The sequence below is a fragment of the Triturus cristatus genome, chromosome 3_2 (genome assembly GCF_964204655.1).
Source record: "Triturus cristatus chromosome 3_2, aTriCri1.1, whole genome shotgun sequence".
Taxonomy (NCBI): Eukaryota; Metazoa; Chordata; class Amphibia; order Caudata; family Salamandridae; genus Triturus; species Triturus cristatus.
The window spans coordinates 176,990,550-177,005,169 of NC_140584.1; the positions used below are offsets into that span (position 1 = coordinate 176,990,550).

Consider the following 14,620-nt stretch of genomic DNA (forward strand, 5'->3'; position numbering starts at 1 on the left):
CTCACAGGACAAAGATTCAGGCTCTTTGAGTGAGACTGCTAACTTAAGACATTAAATTATTAATGTGCATTTAATATGTCCGTGCACATTTAAACCTATATGTATCTAAGGTTTCTTTACTACTTTCGGTTCATACTGCATAGGTCATGGAAGGAGAATTGAAACTTCACAACAGCAAGTAAGCCTAGGATAGACATGGAAACTACATATGTGTAACATTAATGCATACATTGAGTAACCATTATCGTTTAACCTATTCTAATATCCTACACACATAAGGATCATTTAAAGCTAAGAATGACATTTCTAGCAGTTACACAGGCAATGATGCACACATTTGTAAATCATGAGAAATACTTCAGCAATAATACAAAGAGGAGGATTTAAAGGACACTACACATTGCAAGTGTTTTCATCTTTCACTGTAGTAAGCATTATAACTAAAAAACCTTTTAGCTGTAATGAAACATTTTAAATTGTATTATTATGTGTAAGTCACTTTATCAATCTACATCAAATACATTTTTTACTAATTCATTTTATTAAGCGCATCTAAGTTAAACTTCAAATGTTTCTTTTGCAGTAGCATAATTATGCTCTACTCATATCTTGATAAGGCCCAAAAAATGTGTGTATTTTTGGCCTCATATATTTGCATAATATAATCATAATCAGTATACATAGTGCAATAGTATAGAAAGTGCAGTGATGGATATTGTACTAGGGTTGGCTAAAATGCATTTGATGCAGTGCATGCTCCATAGGCTAGGAAAGAATGAATCATTAGTGTTGGTGCTGTGCCTATAACAGGGTCAGATGTTGTTCTAATAAATAAAAGTGTATTTATGGGCGGAAGTGTGATACAGATGAATTACCTTATATGTATTACTTTATTTACAGGTTTGTATGTGTGTTGCACAATGATATCCTTTTGAAAGTAACTTGCTATGTTAGCATGATTGTGGGACTTAAACTCACAGTTGGGACATTTAACATTGAATGTGAAAGTAGTTTGCAATATATTTCTCCCTTTTGCAGACGCAAACCAATGCATTCTTTGTTGGTGAAAGACCATTTGTATTTTAGGATAGTGAGACGAGGAAGAACTGGCAAGGTCAATTAAATTTAATGAGAAGAAAACTGAGTGCTAGCAGTTGGTGATATCTGTCAGAGGGAGGAATTCAAGGATGCATCAGAAGCGAAGACTGGAAAATGGGAGTATTATACGAGGCGTTCGAACTCTTCATGGGAAATGGAAATAATGAGGTTGAATGATATGAGGTCACGTGTCTCAAACTTTCTGTGTGTTTCTTATTAGTGAACTTGACTTGTAGTCTGAGAGATGTCATTTAGACTTGGAGAGGTACAGATCTCTCCTGCCGTCTGATTGTATGAGTTTATGATAGACATGAACTTTTGCTTGCAGAACTTCTACAGAAGTTCTGATGCTGACACCTTTTCTTGCTTCTGGATTAATAGGGTTTCCTTAACTCCTAGTTTAGTGTAGAGCTAGCTAGATACTGCAACTGTTTCCCATGTATGGGAAGAAGGATCAAAACCATTCGTCCACTCATCATACTTTTTTCCTAATCTATTGCATTGCAATTCTGTAAATCTTGATTTGTACATCGCTGTTAAGAATCAATATTGTATGCCAATTTGGTCTTAATTTGATCATTCTATATATTTACAGTATCATTTTGCATCTGATTTGTATTACCTTGGCTTTGAGTTTATAATAAATCCTTTTTCAAATTTAAGACAAGGACTCTGTCTCTTAATGTGTGGTCATATTTGGTCACACAGTTAATGGATCTAAACTTGTCAGTAGCCCCTTCTCTTCTAAGGATACAATAAAAGTCCATTGACTTAAAGAAAATTGAAAGGCTGGCCCAGAGCTTCATCAGATGCTATCAGACCAAGGATGGTTTGTACTTGAGGTAGAGGGTTTAAGAATTGTCACATATTAGAGTAGTTTAGGTTCAATTGCCCTTAGATGTCTGTTCGGTGATCTAAAGATTCTGTTGCTGCAGAGGTTTGAGAATGAGTTATAACAGTGGAGGAGTGAGTATCAATAGGGCTGTGTGTAAATGCTTTATGCTTAGCTTGCGGTGTCCTGGGAATTGTGTCATGTCTTGCGCAGATTGCATGTAATGGTTGGTTGGTGCTTTGAGCATAGTGTTTATTGTCGTAAAGTTGTTATAGGGTCCGATGTGGCCTACGATCCCCGGATGATATAAAGGTGCAAGAGACATCATATTGTATTTGTTTGCTGAAGTCTTGTGTGATTTGTTGTGAGATGTCTACAAGCCCAAACGAGAGGGACATTTTTCTTGGTATATAAGTGAGGTATGATTAGTGTGGCAGACCTCTGAGGAGAGGAAAACCGCTGTGATCAGGGTGACACCCTGCTGGTAGAGGTTTAATTTGTATGCGTGTTGGCATAGACTGTGAAGTATTGTTCTGACCTCTCTTGTGTGATTGCATTCTGTTGATTTCTTTTAGAGAACACACAATTGTTATTTGCTGTTGTTGTATTATATGTCACTGTAAGAATGTTAATGGGAGAGTGCGTGCATGAATTTGTAAAGGAGGGTGAGCTGATGTGAGGAGTGAGACTGTCGGCATAGTTTCATGCTGGCATAGGTCAGTTGGTGTGGAGCCATGCTGTTATTGGTTGTTTACGTCACCAGGTGACACGCTGCTATTGGTTGACTATCTGAAGTGAGATTTAGGAACACAACACTGCATTTGCTTTGAGAAATAATTGCATGCTTGTTTGAAAATGAAATGCTTTGAAGTTGTACGATATTTGTTTAGAAGAGATGTGCATGTACTTCTCAGAGGAGGGGAAGAGGACCCAACGGAAGATACCGCAGGTCATTAAATGACAATAAATGTAGGGTTATATACATGTATTTGACTTGAACTATGGCACAGGATCACTGAGAAAGAATGTGCATTATAGTTTCCACAATATGGTACATTTTTTTGTGAGGATCACTGAAAATGTAAGGAGAATATTATATGAAATGAAACCACAACCTAGACCTACACAATTAGAAGCACTTAATGCTTGGGAAGGTGCAGCCTATTCAACGGAAATGGAAAAATATCAGGGTCAAGTGAGAAAGTCGCTATGCACTTATGTGGATGCAAGGTGGGAGGCAGAGCAGGAATGCTGGAGACGGACATGAGAAAAGGAGTGAAATAAAATCCACTATAAGAAGGTGGAGAAGGGACTGGAAAAACAATACTAACGAAGCAGGGGAAAAAGCTGAAGATAGTGATAGTGACACTAGTGATAGCCATTTAGATGTATTGATGTCTGAACGACCACCTCGGTATAGTGAAAATCAAACTGGAGAAGGTGAGTGAGATGTTGTCAGAAGAAAAACGAAAGTGCCCACTGCACCACTGAGAACACATTCAAATGTCATAGGGGACTTTCCTGAGCAGAAAGAACTGAGTGTGTGGGGAACTGTTACAGTAAATCAAAGAATGAAGGGAGGAAACTTAGGGACTTTCACTCTAGGGACATCCACAGGTTGTGTTATTCCAGATGCACTTACATTTCCTGTTATGATTAGACTTGTGGATTCTATATAAAAGCCTGGGTCAGTAGGAGACAAGACACAGAATTCGGCTACCTCTACTCAGCAACAAACTCCAGAGGTTGCGCCTGTGAAACAAAGAGTTGGAAAATGTGTCCAGTTAGACCCAATTGATTCAAGTTCCCCTTATGCTGCTAGTGCAGATCCATCTGTACATCAGGGTGGTTTTGACCTTGGAAGTCCTTGCCTGGGCTACCATACTTGAGTTTACTTACTTGGAAACCACTTTTAAACCTACAGAATAGCACACCTAAGGTGGTATCTAAAACCCGGATAAACGTTCTGGTCTTAAAGGTCAGTAATTGGAGGTTTTTTGAAAGTTCTTAATGCCACATCGAATGCGAGTACAGAAATTAGTTGGGGCATTGTACAGTCCACATTGAAAGTGAATTTGGTTGATGTTCTGAAGTTAAAACTGCAATTGGATGAGATGATTATTGGTTGTCTTGCATTGGATCAAATGGAAATATATAAATTAACTTTTGTTCATGATTAAGGATGTGACTAGAAGAGCAAGGTAAGCACATGATAAATAATCTGATTTGGCACAAAAATATGAGATTGATTTGGAATGGAAAAAGGCTTTGCAGGAGAACCATTGGCTTGCCTTCAGTGATCAGGACATGAAGCATATGAGAATATCGGGAATAAAAATGAATATTTGAGAATTGATTCCCAATATTAGTGTTTGGAGGGAATTTGAGAAATAGGATGCTAAATTGTCGACAACAGTGACTCCTAAGACAATGATGGGAGAGCTGGACCCTCCTGGAGTTAGAGAAAAGGGAGGTATAAGCTTCCCTTTGCGGGAAGTTCCTAGTAGAGGGTAAGTCTATGTACCTTGGAGAAGGAGTGATATTGTAGCATTTACAAATTAATTTCTAAAGTTAAGAGAGAGACCTGTGGAGTGGTAAAAACAGGTTGAGCAATTTGTGAAAATAGCATAAGTTTTGGGGACTGATTTGAACACTTTGTTTGACATTGTGGTTCGGAGCGATTTGTGGAGAGCGTGTAAGATAGCTGTGGAGTGGCCAGAGAAAGAGTTACCAAGGGATTCTATGACTAAAGTTCCTTCGACTATAGTAATGAGAAACTATGATCAGGTAATGACACAGTTTAAATCCAAGGTGCCATCTCATGATAATAATTGGGTCAGAATTGACCGTATGACTCAGGAGCCAAAAGGGACAATTCATGCTTACACTAAAAGATTGTTGCAGGCTTTTAAACAGTGTGGTGGGATGGATACGTTGGAGCCTAAAATATGGGACATTTTGTGTCCAGGTGTGTGACAGGATGCAAAGTACCTGAGGTTTAGTATGATGATACAGCAGCATTTGATATGCTAGCAAAATAAATCTGTTGCCGAAATTCTGCGTCATGTAAAATATTGTAATGATGAAATCGAGATGAGGCAGAAAAAAAATAAAGGAGAAATTAGTGGTAGCACAGATGAAGGCTACGCAGAGGGGAATACAAAATATACCATTTACCATAAATACCCCTCTGATGCAGGGAGTATATCAACAAGCAATTCCGGCTTTGCAGGGTGGAGGTGAATTTCAGGCAGAAGGTAGACGATGAGGTATTCCTATAGATCCAAGCGCTGGTATCAATGTGACTTCATTGAAGAAGTGTAATCTGTGTTGTTATTGGAATAGGTTTTGGCACTGGAAGCACAACTATCATTTTAATTCTGCAAATTCTATAAATCAGGGCCAGATTACAGGGCCTGGTATCCCTCAGAATATTCCTATGCAGCAACAAAAAGGAACCTGACTGAGATCTCAGAATTTTACCAGATCACAAGCTCCAGTCATGCAGGTTCGCCAACCTCCAATGCCACAGCAGGCTACAGGTGGTCCTAGATTTTCTAGAAATAAGGTGCCAAATATGAATCAGAACATGGCACCGAATGTTAACTCATATCAGCAAATTCCCTTGTTTGAGATGGACGAAACTGGAGGCATTGATCAGTTTGACTGACGGTGCCTGAGGGGGGAGGAAGATTGCGTACTCGGCGCAGTCTTGGTGGTAGACCAGAGTGGCCCATATGTAGATGGTGAGGTAAATGGGCACGATGTTGTGTTTTTGGTCGAGACTGGTGCTGCTCGTTCTAATTTAAGAACAGTGGAAGTTCTAAACATACCCCTCTCTGGAAAGACTATCCAAGTTGTAGCCACTGCTATTCAATAAATGAGAAATCCAATCTCTGAAGAAGTACTTTTAAAGATAGGGAATTGTGAGGATAATCATCAATTTGTGGTTTGTGATTCCAGTCCTGTGAGTTATGTTATGACATGACTTATTGTGACTTATTAAAGTGCAAACAAGGAGATAATGGACGGAGTGCTGAAACTTTTCAAACACTCACCCCCCAGTCACAGATCTGGGTTGAATCCATCATCATTCTTTGGCTCACTTTGCCACCCCAGTTTAGACAGAGCTATATGCAAATCAGTCTTGACCCTGTGCCTCATGGGAACCGTCCAGCCCGAACTGCCAAGCCATGTCTTCCCTCGACCGCAAACAAGCATCCTGGGACCGGTTTCAGGCTAACAGCCCTCTTCCGCCAGGCTAGCTTGAATCTAGTGGCAAAGTGAGCAAGGTACCCACGTCTGGGCATACCCTGCCAATTTAGGGCAAACAAAGCAAACACAAGGAGATGATGGACGGAGTGCTGAAACTTTTCAAACACTCACCCCCAGTCACAAATCTGGGTTGAATCCATCATCATTCTTTAGATCACTTTGCCACCCCCAGTTCACACACAGCTATATGCAAATCATTCTTGACCCTGTGCCTCATGAGAACAGTCCAGCCCGAACTTCCAAGCCATGTCCTCCCAGGACCGGAAACAAGCATCCTGTGACCAGTTTCGGGCTAACAGCCCTCTTCAGCCAGGCTAGCTTGAATCCAGTCGCAAAGTGAGCAAGGGACCCACGTCTGGGCATACCCTGCCAACTTAGGGCAAAGAAAGCAAACTGGAATGGCATGATGAGCAAAAAAACGATGAATTTAGGCCCAGAAATTTGTACTGGGGTGAATGTATAACATTGTTCTGCATTCTGTCCATCAATTGCTGTTTTTAAATTTGTCACCCTGAGTGGGAAGGGTATGCCCAGAAGTGGGTTTCGTGCTCTCCATGCCACTGGAGTCAAGCTATCCTGGCTGATGAGGGCTGAAAGCCCGAAACCGGTCCTAGTATGCTTGTTTCCAGTCCAGGGAGGACCTGGCCTGGCAGTTCGGGCTGAACTGTTCCCATTGGGCGCAGGGTCAAGACTGATTTGCATATGGCTGGGTCCAAACTGGAATGGCATGGTGAGCAATAAAACGATGGATTTAGGCCCAAAACTTTGTACCAGTGTGAATGTCTGAGATAGTTCTGCATTCTGTCCAGCAACTGTTGTTTTTGAATTTGTCACCCCGAGTGGGAAGGGTATGCCCAGACAAGAGTCCCGTGCTCTCCATGCTACTGGAGTCAAGCTATCTTGACTGATGAGGGCTGAAAGCCCGAAACCGGTCCTAGGATGCTTGTTTCCAGTCCAGGGAGGACCTGGCCTGGCAGTTTGGGCTGGACTGTTCCCATTGGGCGAAGGGTCAAGATTGATTTGTATATGGCTGGGTCCAAACTGGAATGGCACGGTGAGCAAAAAAACAATGGATTTAGGCCCAAAATTTTTTACTCGGGTGAATGTATGACATTGTTCTGCATTCTGTCCATCAATTGTTGTTTTTGAACTTATTAAAGTGCACCATTTATTGCACCCCACAATTAGGCTTATTAAAGGAGTTGGCCCTGTCTGCATTCAGAATAAATCAAATGCAGAATAGCCAAAAACTCCACAATACAATCTGACTCCTGAAACCATTGCTGGGATCACTCTGGTAATTGAGACAATGATCGAGCACTGTATATTGAAAGAAATATTGAGAAGTCCATGTAACTCACCCATTGTGGGCCTGCAGAAGCCTAGCGGTAAATACCGCACAGTGCAGGACCTTTGAAAAATAAATAGAATTGTTATTCCTTGCAGTCACATGGTAGCAAATCCTACGGTAATACTATTTCAGAGTCCATATTTTGCTGAGTGGTTTACTTTCATTGATTTGTTTAAGGTGTTCTTTTCCATATCATTGCATGAAGAAAGACAGTTTCTTTTTTCAATCCGGTTCGGTAGTCATGTTTTGGCATGGTGCTGAGTTCCACAGGCTGCCATGTGGATGGCATAGTACTTGTTACTAAGGTATAGTGTTTCCAAAGATTTATCATATTCAATGTTTTAAAGATCCATTTTGGGAAAAGAAGCCAAGATCAAAAAGAGGTACTAGTGCATTGGAAGCAATAGGAGACTTTTTTGGTGCTATGATTCCGTCTGTGGTGTTAGTTTTGAATGAAATAAAAATTAGAATGTTTTCTACTATTGTGGCTAAATTAGCCCCCAGTACTGCAAATTCTTTACGGTTTGTAAATACAGAAACAGTAGCGATAGGGTCAATGGTTTTGCAGAATCGTCTTACGTTAGACCTTCTGCTCGCAAAAGAGGGCAGAGTTTGTCGGATGCTCAAGGTTCAGCAATGCTGCACCTATATTCCAGACGAGAGTAAGGATTTAGAGAGACATAAAGAATATATCTGGATTGATGAGCGGTTTGAAGGAATTAGAAGTGAGAGGTGCTTGGAAGCAGTGGAAGTGGGTTTTCTGCTATACAAAGCGGTTTGACGATTAGGGAAGTTGGCTTTAGGGTACCATTTTGAAACCTTTTGTGGTTATCTTTATTTGTGCATGAATCCTATTTATGATCTTCAAAGGATATCACTATGCACAGGTTAGCCGAGGAAAACACGGGACAAAGAGAAAGAGGCCGGAGGTGGAATTAGAGGAAGGCCAGAGTAGGTACTATGATGACATGAAGCATTTAGAGGAGTCTAGACAAAAATTGCTTCAAACAACAAGATTTTGATTGGTATAATCTGATATGGATTTGCTCATGTCTGTGATGGCTTGATCGCAATCTGAAGGGGGGATTGGAGTAGCACAATGTTGCTCCACTCTTTTATCTTGATGAGGCCACATATATGTGTGTACTTCTTGCCTCATGTATTCATATAATAAAATTATAATCAATATACGTAGTGCACTAGAGTAGAAAGTGCAGTAATGGTGTGTTCTAAATGAGTATGTGCATGAACTAGTCTTCTTTTAGGAACAGCTGGACTGTCAACAAAATCCATCTGTAGACTAAGATTTAGTGGAGCTGCGCTAAAATGCACTTGATGCAGTGCATTCTGCAGAGGTTAGGAAAGAACGAATCATGAGAGTTTTGGTGTTGTGCCTATAACGTGGTCAGTTGTTGTTCTACTAAATGAAAGTGTATTCATTTGTGAAAGTGCTATATAGATGAATAACCTTATATGTATTAATTAATTTACAGGATTGTATGTGTGTTGCACAATTATATGCTTTTGAAAGTAACTTGCTATGTTAGCGTGACTGTGGAACTTAAGCTTACAGCTGGGACATTTAACAATGAACGTGAAAGTTGTTTTCGATATATTTTTCCCTTTTGCAAGTGCAGATCATAACGTTCATAGTTATCCAAAGAACAGTGTATTTTAAGATAGTGAGGCGAGGAGGAACTGGCAAGGTCCATTACATTTAATGAGAAGAACGAGGGAGTGCTACCAGTTGGTGATATCTGTCGAAGTGAGGAAATCAAGGACACCTCAGAAGCGAAGACTGGAAAATGGGAGTATTATAACAGGCGCTAGAACTCTTCATGGAAAATCAAAATAATTTGGTTGAATAATGTGAGGTCATGCGTCTTAAACTTTCTGTATGTTTCTTAATAATGAAATTACCTTGTAGTCAGAGAGATGACTTTTAGATTTCAAGACGTACTGATCTCTTCTGACTTCTGATTGTGAGGCTTTATGCTATACTTGATATTTTGCTTTCAGAACCTCTGCAGAAGATCTTATGCTGACACCTTTTCTTGCTTCTGGATATATAGGGTTTCCTTAACTCTTAATTACGTGTAGAGATAGTTAGATACTGCATGTCTTTGCCATGTATAGGGAGAAGGATTGAAACCATTTATCCACTCATCAGATTTTGTTCTTAATCTTATGGAAATTTTGATTTATTCTTTGCTGTTAAGGACCAAAACTGTACGTCGATTTGGTCTTTCTTTAAAAATTCTGTACATTTACAGTATGTTTTTGCATCTGATTTATATTAGCTTGGCTTTGAGTTTATAATAAATCATTTTTTAACTTTAAGATACAGACTCTGACTCTTAATGTGTGGTCACATTTGGCCATACAGTTTATGGATCTAAACTTGTCAGTAACCCTTTCTCTTTTCAGGCTACGACAAAGTTCCATTGACTTAAAGAAAATTGAAAGGATGGCCCAGGGCATCATCACTTTCCACATTAGTAAAACATTCTATGTGAGCTCTGTAAATTCTATAGTAAAACTCTCTGCAACGGTAGTATTAGATATAAAATAAGCAAGAATCAGTATGAGAAGAAAAGCTTATGTGTAAGTTGTGCATTCATTTGTGTGTCAGACATCAATCACATTTAGGTATTGTGATTTACAAAGGGTAGTTTTGGCAAGCACCACCTCCATAGAGAAGACAATGCTCCTACAGGTTGAGACAAAGATGTCCTAGATTTATCTCTGTTGGCCCCATGCCAAGGGCACCCTTATTACTAATCTAGAACATGTATGAAAAGATGTGGCCTCTTTCCCAACCCTTCCCCCCTTCAGTGTTAATTACATAGATGCATGTAAAAGGCTAACTCTCCTGTCCAATTTTGATTTCTCTGAAGATCAATGTTTACTTTTTATATGCATGGTATATGTTTGAAAGTGTTTCTATTTCTGATTGTCACACTTTCTTCTCTCAACAGATTATCTTACCTTAGAAAACAATGAGGTTTTAACAGAAGTCATATTAAGAAAACGGATTTTCAAGTCCAAAATCGAAATGGTTAAAATTGAAGATTATGGTACAGTTTAATAACAGCTATTTTATTTTAAATAAACTGCGCTTTCTGTATCTTTGCATTTTCTTTCTGAAAAAACACAAGTCTGTAAAGTGTTTCTTTTCTTTAAAGATCTTCCAATGCAGCTGTCACTCCCAAGGGATTTTACAGATCGCAACCAATATCCTCTGCTGCTTATTGTGTAAGTTGAGTGTTTCAATATTTCATCTTATCTTTATGAGCTACACTGTGATCTCATTGCATATTCTTACTGTTAGTTTTGGCAAAAGATGAGCATGTGAACACTCATTGTTTGCATTAGAGTAGATGAAAAGGTTTCATCACTATGTTTACTTCCATTACGTGATCAAAGGTAAGTAGATATGGAGTATAGAATATTCTGGGGGGCCTGATGATTTTTTTTACAGGGGATAAAGCTTTAACAAGTCTGACGACCACTGCTCTAACTTGTACACACAAACAACAATTCTTCTCAATTCTTGTCATGTGCAGTCAAACCCTGCCATTTGTGTGCAGTCTCTAAAGAAAGCATCTGCTTTGATAAAATAGAACATATATATCTATGTGTTCTTTTGGATAATACTTTAAAACAAGTTTAAGTGGAAATAGTGGCATGAGTGCCAATGATAGTCAAATGTCACGGTAGGAGACGACCTAAGTGCAATTTGACGGTGACTGTGATCGAGCGCCAGTCAGATAGACTAACAAGGTTCATCCTAGTCAAAGATTTTACATTCTGACTTTAAGACATTAAGTCCTAATTAGCCATAGGAGTACACTTCTAAAGCCCCCGGCGGACCTCAAGAGAGGCATTTATAGACTCACAGAGTGGCAGGAAGAAGCAACAGCAGGGTCCAGTACAGGTCTAGTAGCCACTGTCAGCTGGGTAGTTGCAGGAAAAGGCTTCTTGTAGCTAAGTGGGTCTCCATAGCTTTGACAGGAGGTCAACCTGACGATCCTTGGAAGCCCACTTCGTTTTCTGGGGTTGAAGAGTGAAAGCTGGTCCAGTCTCTAGGCTCTTCTCGGTCCATGAAAAGAATTAAATTCCTTTTTTAGAATTGTTTGCTGTTTAAAAGAGCAGGTCTTGAACAGGGTCTCCCAACAACATCATGTAAGCCACTCTATCAGAGCTTTCAATATCTGTTTACCTGCCCTCTCTTGACTACTATGGTGTGAAAAGGCCCCCTTATCTCCATCAAATAATTTACAGCATTCTAACCAAAGTTTCATACCTGCTAATAGTAACATCCTTTGTGACCCTCTGATTTTACTCTGGCATGTTTTGGAAATCAGAAAAACTAATAGGAATTTTTCATGGAGAAGAGAAATGCTACTATCTACTATCAATCTCTTCTTTCCCACCAGACTGTGCTTGCCAGATATGACACTGCTTCCACAACATGGAATCTGTACATTGCTTTGCATACACCAAACTTCCCTTGATGCAACTGTTTATGCATCCATCTCACCTATTGGCCCTTTGCTTAATCAGCACCTCTTTTTTTTTAGCTATCTGTGCCCAAAACACTTTGAGATATATGTATCCCCATTGCATTGAATCATCTTTTTCTCTCCGTTCATGATATTTGCTTCTCTGGAATTAAGCCGTTGGTGACTCTGTCACTATATGTGATCAATTCATCCCTCACAGTGGCGTCTGAGACTCTTTCCCATTGACCTGCCTGTTAGATTATGTGAAATGTGCTCCTATTACATTGAGTGTTTCCCTTGTCACATTGAAGCATCTGTATTTCTGCTGTATTGCGTGATAGATGAATCTGCCTCATATTCCAGATCCTACACACATGCATTTCAGTTTTGCATCTCTGGAAAATGAACCCAGTGGTTGTATCACTTGCACTACCATATGTGATATTGAATCCCACAACCATCATCCATGTATGTGAACATGATTTCACCCAAACAAGTATATATGCAATACTGGTGATGGGCAAAAATGAACTACAATTCTTTTTCACCAATTACAAGGTGCCCTATTAGGCTATCACTGAGCTATACCAGATAGCAAATACCCCTGATTATTGCCTTCTACACTAGTTTCCCCACACTGCTAAGAATAAAGTAACAAGTAAATTCCAGGACCTTGGGTTGGTCTTTGCCAAAAGGGACATCACCTGCCATTGGAAGTCGCGAGATGACCCTAGTACAACCAGATGGAAAAAAGAGTTTATAAAATGGGCTGAGTGTGACAGCTCTGTTCGATTGCAAATAGGTAGAAGAACAGGGAATGAGAAGTCGCTGGAGTCAGCTAGAGCATGGGCAGCGTTGCTGTATTTGTTAAAGAACTTCGAATATATGGAAGGGATGAACCAAGTAGGAGAGGTCCACGATATGAATAACTGATCAGCCTGTACAACATTAGTAAAAGCAGCGAATGCATGTTTAACGTGTCCCCTCTAATGGTAAGGTTGATTATTGAGACTTTACCTGAGATCATGGACAAAAGTGGTGTTCTGCCATTGTACTGGCTGCATAATGAAGGGCCTAATGTGATACGCCTGGGTGGGAGGGACGGGACGGGGGAAGAGTTGGGGATAGTTTGAATAGATACACAGGAAAGTTACAGCTAAGCAAATGAGTATTTATCAAGTTGTTAAGTCAGCTGTGGATGCTCTGGTAGTAAACAGATGGAGCCAAGCTATTAGATGTCATTGATAAATGTTTTACCACTGTGGGGCGTGTCTTTGCAATATCATAATAGGAAATAGAAGAATGAATCAAAATTTGTATTCATAAATGTGATAGTGATTGTTAGAAAACTCAATAAAGTATGTTTGCAAAAAAAAAGAATGATTGATTGTCTCTGTTTAATATGTGTGCAATGTAAAGTACACCCTACACTGGTATGAGAGACGTTATAAAACAAATTAAATACATCTCAGAGAGAGTGATAATGGAGACCTTGAGGGGCACTGTTAAAGGATAATAGTGAGGGAATTACTGGTGGGGTGGTCATTGGGGTGCGCCAACAAACGTTGTCACACAGGGTGCCACCAGCACTAAGGATGGCCCTGTGCAGGGCTTATTGTGTGCCTCTGAGAAAGTATTCATGGTAATTGCAGCACATGACTGGTGCTGGGATTCACATGAATACTCACACAATCTGTACTGATATTTGTCGCTGCAACCACACCCGCGGTCGGGTTACTGCCGCACATAGCCTTGGCTGCAGTGCACAGAGACCTTACAGTGCCGCACACAGAGTGAAATATTTAGAGGGAACATTGACTGCAACTCATGCTGACATTCACCATAGCAGATATACTAACTCCATGTAGGTATGACTTACTGTTTCTCACCAACTGATTGTTCTCTTCTACCTCAGTGAGCTTATGCAATAATAACAGATGTGAACAATGGACCCAAATACCTGAACCATAAAGATGCTGAGATAGGAGTTAGGACAATCTGTGCAGTATGACAATAAGCTACAGCTGAATGAATTGTAACTCAGCTAAATAATGACTTAAACTCAGAATATTAGGGTGTAGCAGGCAGTACCATATCAATAGCACAGTGACCTTGGTAAAGCATTGTTTTATAATTTCAACCACTCCAATAGCGTATAACAATCATGACATTCATTGGCTACTTGTTAGAAGTTCCCATATTAACGAGTATCATGACTAGGGTAGCAAAAGGGTTGAGAAGGTTTACATTTTCTTTGAACAACATCATTTTTAAAGCTGGATGGTCCAAGAATAAGAAAGCACATGTCTTGCAGTATTGATATAGAATGAGACAAATAAGTGCCTTTAGGAAGGTCTAATAGTGCCGGTGACTTCTGAGATAGTAAAGTAAGACAAGGGAGATTGGCAGCCTGTGAACTAATATTAGAGGTAGATGAACCCTTACTGTCATCCAAAGAATAAATTGAGGAAAAGTGGTTAAACCAATGAGCTTCCGGTATAACCAGGGCTAAACTTGACATGGGACCCTCAGCCAGGAGTGGGTGATTTAGGTCTCTCC

The 14,620-nt window shown here is 39.9% G+C and overlaps 1 protein-coding gene across 1 annotated transcript in view; it reads left to right on the forward strand.

Annotated features, from left to right (window-relative positions):
- Nucleotides 1-14,620, forward strand: part of DPP10 (dipeptidyl peptidase like 10) — a 1,675,128-nt gene that overhangs the window by 1,497,921 nt on the left and 162,587 nt on the right. Inside the window, exons 18-19 of the mRNA XM_085647459.1 lie at nt 10,535-10,633; nt 10,742-10,811. Of these exons, the coding sequence (XP_085503585.1) occupies nt 10,535-10,633; nt 10,742-10,811 (169 nt within the window). The remainder of the gene's footprint in view (nt 1-10,534; nt 10,634-10,741; nt 10,812-14,620) is intronic.